The sequence below is a fragment of the Styela clava genome, chromosome 3 (assembly GCF_964204865.1).
Source record: "Styela clava chromosome 3, kaStyClav1.hap1.2, whole genome shotgun sequence".
In the NCBI taxonomy this organism is placed as follows: domain Eukaryota; kingdom Metazoa; phylum Chordata; class Ascidiacea; order Stolidobranchia; family Styelidae; genus Styela; species Styela clava.
Genome location: NC_135252.1, coordinates 462,683 through 468,306, shown reverse-complemented (window position 1 = coordinate 468,306; position 5,624 = coordinate 462,683). Strand labels below are relative to the sequence as shown.

Genomic DNA, 5,624 nt, shown 5'->3' with positions numbered 1-5,624 from the left:
TATTTATGTATTTTTACTTCATTTAATACATCTGAGAGAGCCAAAACAAAATATGGCATCGATAAATTCCCTTTTTAATTAAAAAAAGTACTTTATGGACACCCTATGGCATACGCAATAAAATTACAGTGCCCATTCAGTAGAATACTCTAATAGAATTTTCGCCATCCGAGCAATTGATGAAATATAATAAGGTCACGTTGTACATCGAGGAATAATGAATCTATGCAGTAAGTGTTAAATCCTGTTACAATATTTCATTTGTGATGGACTAAAAGTAAACACTTCGGAAGAACTGAAAATCGGTGTAACAACGTTTATAAAAGACTTGATTAACTTTAGTAGTTAAATTATAGAGGAACATGCAAACTTTTGATGAGGTTTAATCATGAAACATATACGCAAACACAACAACGGTTAGAAAGTCCACACCAGGCCTTCCTTCCCTCCAGACGCGACGGGAAGCGCGCATGGAGTTCCTAATTACCGGAGACCGCCATGTAACACCTTTTCTATGTATCCTGGCAAATACAGGTGTCGCATAAGGGGGTGACTGAAATATCTGGCTGTTCTTTGATTCTTGGAAAACTATTCGAAAACGCGCAACTCTCAGTGTGTCCTCCAGTGCCACAAATATCAAAAGAATGATGTTGTTCAATGAAATTTGATATATTGAAATGAATCCAGTAAAACAGTTCACAATGTTGAATGAGGTTAAAGAGGTGTAGATGTGTGGTATTACGTAATGACAGAATGATGCGTTATGATCCAAATGTTGCGTATGTTGCGGTTTTCTGAATTTAAATAAAAATATTCAAATTCAATCCTATGAAACAATAATGCATTGAAGCACTTGTAATCTTAAATTATCAATTAAAGTAAATAATATTCGAACACTAACAAGTCATGTTGATCACAAATTAATATCAAACCAAGACAGCACTATGACAGTATGAGGAAAATATTATCATAAACCAGTAATGTAAAACAAAAATTACAATCTTACCGAAACGTTTTTTAGCCAGGCAATAACAAATTCAACTTTAGAATATATAGAAATAACTTCTTCAAATTCAGTTCAGGAATCAATCAAATTATAGTCTATTTCTAGATTACTTAAAATTCTACAATAAACGTTACAGCAGTTATATGTTCTATTAATATAAGCCTCAGGAACGAGCAATTAAATATCCCTACAACCAAACGTTAAACGTAATTTATATAACACATAAAAACAATCCTTGCGAATAAATAAGCAACAACTACCGTCAAAACACGGCAGCGAGTCATGTGACAGCGAGGCAAGATTAGACTTGTCCAGCGAGAGTCGATTGCAACATGTGTTGACATCTGGAACTTTCTATTTGTAGTTTCACTTTAGGGAAATCCCCATTGATAGTAGATAATACCAATTTTCGAACTTACATAAACTCCCCCCAAATGTATGCATTGGGACAATAAATACATTTCCCCTAAAAACAAAAAGTTCAAAAATTGCAGAAAACGAAATTATGGTCAAATAATAAAAATTGACAAAATCTCAACTTGTATGTACATGTGCAATAATTTCAAGATTTCTCATCTTGAATAAACAGTCCATAAAAAGCTGTTTTAAACAGTTCAGTCCTTTTATTACTTTTCTTCCACATTTGATTCTTGAATGAGACATAACTTGTTGATTGGTCTTCTCAGTACTCCCCATTTAGTTTTGACATCTACATTACGAACTATGTCAAATCTATCCGGATATGTGTTGATAATTCACCCCATTTGCCTCTTGGTACACTGTTGTTTACCACAAGTACTATGTCCTCAACAGTGAAGTTTCTTGTCTTGTCAGGCCATTTTTGACGAATAGCTATGGTTGGCAAATATTCTTTGCAGAATCTTCTCCAGAACTCGTCAGCAAGAAGTTGAACTCGACGCCACTGCAGAAATCTTGATTTTCGAACAATCCAGGTGAAATACATGGCGTTGGTCTTTGTAGAAGTAGATGATTTGGGGATAATGGTGCATTATCTCTCGGATCAAAAGAAACCCGACACAAAGGTCTTGAATTGATTATGTATTCTGCCTCCAGAAGCGCAGTGTGCAGAACATCTTGAGATACTACAGGAGATTTATAAAACATCTTGTTCAAAATTCTTCGTATTGATCGAATTAAAATTTCCCAGGAACCTCCTTGGTTGCTGGCTGTTGGAGTATTGAAATACCAGCGTGTTTCTTGTTTTCTGAAGAACCCATCTAATTTGGTATGATCAAGCTTCTGTATTTCTTCTCGCAATATTCGTTGAGCTCCTACAAAATTGGAGCCATTGTCACTGTGTAATTCAAAGGGTTTTGACCTTCTTGCCATAAACCTCCTAAGAGCATTTATAAAAGCATCAGTGGACAAATCTTCAGCCAGTTCAATATGAACAGCTCTTGTTGTGAGGCATGTAAATATGCAGCCATATCTTTTGATTCCACTTCCTCCACGTTTGATCAAATATGGGCCGAAGAAGTCAATTCCCGTCGAATAGAATGGTGGTTGGCCAACCTTTAGACGAGCAGATGGCAGTTCAGCCATTAACCGTTCTCCTTGTCGTGTGTTAGCTTTTCTACAAGTTACACATTTATTCAATTCATGCCGAATTGTTGCTCTTGGTCTTGTGATCCAATATTTTTCACGAATAACATTCCAAGTATGAGAAACACTTGAATGCCCAACTTTCTTGTGATAGAAGTCAAAGATCAATCTGGTTAAGTGGTGATCATTTGGAAAAATGATGGGATGTCGCATTTCAAATGAAATAGGAGCTTTATCCAACCTCCCCCCAATCCGTAGAATTCCATCAGGTATTATTGGATCCAGTTTTGCAATTGACTTTGTATGCTCAGCTTTCTTCATCTCATGACGAGCCTTCCTGTCACCAATTTCACTTTTGTCTGATAAATTATCCATGACAGATTTGTAATTTTGATGCTGGACATATTTCACAAGTGCTTGCTCTGCATATTGCATTACTTCCACAGTTATATTTCTTGTGGTAACAGAATTGTGGTTACGAAGAAAACCTTTATATCGTAACACCCATGCAGTAGAAATCTTGAGTCTTTGTAAATCAGAAAAGCTTTTTATGTAGTTGTCCATTTTGTCAATATTCGAAGCAATAATTGTTGCCACTTTCTTTCTTTCTATTGGCTGAAATTCATCAGGCAAGTCTGTTTTATCTTCACAAATTAATGGCCAACTATCTTCATTCTTCCATAAAAATTCAGGTGCAAGCAACCAACGACTTTTATTGATGAGTGTTTTCAATGATAAGCCGCGTGATGCGTCATCAGCCAGATTGATTTTTGAAGACACATGTCGCCATTGAGACGGATTTGACTGTCGATGAATCTTGGCCAATCTATTTGCAACAAAGGTACGAAAACGTTTTCTTGGATTGCATATGCTTTGACGCACTGCACTTGAATCAGTCCAAAATACAGATTCACAATCAGAATAACCCAACTTTAATCGTAGCCACTTGTCTGCTTTTACAGCTAGCACAGCAGCGACAAGTTCAAGTCTAGGAATGCTTTCAGCCCTCGGAGGAGTCACCTTTGCTTTACCACACAAAAAGGAGCAGTGTATTTGGTTATTTTCATCGACCACCCTTTAATACGAAACTATACCATAACCGAAGCTGGAAGCATCTGAGAAATGATGTATCTGACAATGTTTGATATTTCCAAACTCTTGTGGCTTGAAGCATCTTGGAATCGAAATATATTCAAGTTCAGTGAGCTGGTTGAACCAAGTGTCCCATTCTTTGACATTGTCTTCTGTAATTACTTCATCCCAGCCTAATCCTTTTTCAATGATTTCTTGTTGCAACATTTTTGCTACCAGAATCACAGGAGCAAGCATTCCCAGAGGATCAAATAGTGAATTAACCGCAGATAAAATTGTCCTTCTTGTATATGTCTTCAACTTAGGTACAGTTGAACGAAATTGAAAAGCATCGGCATCCACATTCCAAAAAACTCCAAGAACACGCTCTTTTCGAGGTTCATGCAAATCTAAATCCTTTATAGACTTAGTCTGTTCAGATTCTGGAATTTTGGCCATCACAGTGGAACTATTTGAAATCCACTTTGTTAGATTGAAACCTCCCTTCTTCATCAACTTACAAAGTTGTGTTTTTGTGTCTATTGCATCTTCATCACTATCAGAAGATGTAAGACAGTCATCTACATAAAATCCGTTTTCAACAATCTCACAAATTCTTTTATCAAATTCATGACCAAATCGTTTCCCGGTTTCCTTCAAGCAGAATGAAGCAATGCAAGGTGAACTGCAAGCTCCAAATATATGACGTTCCATGGAATATAATTCCGCCTTCTTTGAAATGTCACCATTTGGCCACCAAAGAAATCGCAAAGCATTGCAATCTTCTTTCTTAACTATAATTTGATGAAACATAGCTTCAATATCAGCAACTAAAGCTATGAGTCCCTTACGAAATTGAGTCAACACACCAATAAGGCTTGACACAAAGTCTGGTCCAGGCATGAGAGTGCCATTGAGAGAAATACCTTTATAAATTGCAGCACAATCAAATACAATACGCACTTTCGGTTTATTTGGGGTACACACCGGGTGGTGGCACAAATACCAAACAGGACCTGCAGGGATATCTTCTTCTTGCGAAAGCTTTTTCGCAAAACCTTTTGTAATATATTCCTGCATTTTTTCTGTGTATTTCTCTCTCAAATCATCATTTTTAGAAAACGTTTCTGGAGATACTCCAGTCTGCGTTCAGCCAATGAATGACTTCCACTTGGCAGCTGTGCTCCAGGACGCCAAGGTAAAGGTATTGGGAAATGCCCATCGAAATGCTCTACAGAGCTCTTCAGAGAATTTAGAACATGTCTATCTTCTTTTGAGGTTGGAAATGTCAAATCTCCAATCTCATCTTCAAAATCAGTGTACCATGTTCTTCTAATCTCTTCTTCAAGTAGCATATCAGACTTCACAAAGTTGACATGGATCTTGTGTGTTGATGGAATATTCACTGATGGTCCGATAATCGACCATCCCAATGGAGATTTTTGTGCAAATGGCTGCTTCTTGTTTCCAGTTCGAACTTCCAACACATAATGAGCATATGGACAATCAGTTCCAATAAGCAGAGAAACCTTTGTATTTTTAATCTTACGTAGATCAATTTCTTGCAGATGTGGAAGTAGCTTGAATTCTTCATCAGATGGAATAGGATTTGGTTGAACTGGAATCTTGTCAATAGACATCACATTTTCGATGAATATTTCTTCTTTATCGTCAATTGATGCAACAGTGAGATTTACTACAACACCATCATGCATGACTGGTCGTTGTCCTAATGTGTTGATTTCAACAGTCCTTTGTTTTCCAGTCAAACCGAGTTCTTCAATTAGGCTTGTTTCACAAAATGTTGTCTCAGACCCAATATCAACCAGAGCATATGTTTCCACTTCCACATTGTTTGCTCGAATCCTGACAGGCAAAATATTCCTGTAGGTATACATGGAGCTCTTACATGCATTTGAATTAGCTTGAACTGCAGAAGTCACATTCTTCTGAATTGGGCTTTGTTTATCATCATTTCTTTTGA

General features: G+C 36.9%; 1 protein-coding gene across 1 annotated transcript; it reads right to left on the bottom strand.

Moving 5' to 3' along the window:
• Window positions 1–1,858: 1,858 nt before the first annotated feature.
• On the bottom strand, window positions 1,859–4,720 carry LOC144420791 (uncharacterized). Its single transcript, XM_078110440.1, has 2 exons — window positions 3,664–4,720; window positions 1,859–3,594 (listed from the first exon to the last, which is right to left on the bottom strand). Exons 1-2 carry the CDS (start codon window positions 4,718–4,720, stop codon window positions 1,859–1,861), a joined length of 2,793 nt encoding a protein of 930 aa, XP_077966566.1.
• Between the last annotated feature and the right edge of the window lie 904 nt (window positions 4,721–5,624).

Bases quoted from the DNA above. Each gene is read 5' to 3' on its own strand.
- LOC144420791 (XM_078110440.1), bottom strand. From the start codon at position 4,720: ATGCAGGAATATATTACAAAAGGTTTTGCGAAAAAGCTTTCGCAAGAA. The intron at 3,595-3,663 runs GTATAGTTTCGT...TGTGTGGTAAAG, and splicing joins TGCTTCCAGCTTCGGTTATG to CAAAGGTGACTCCTCCGAGG.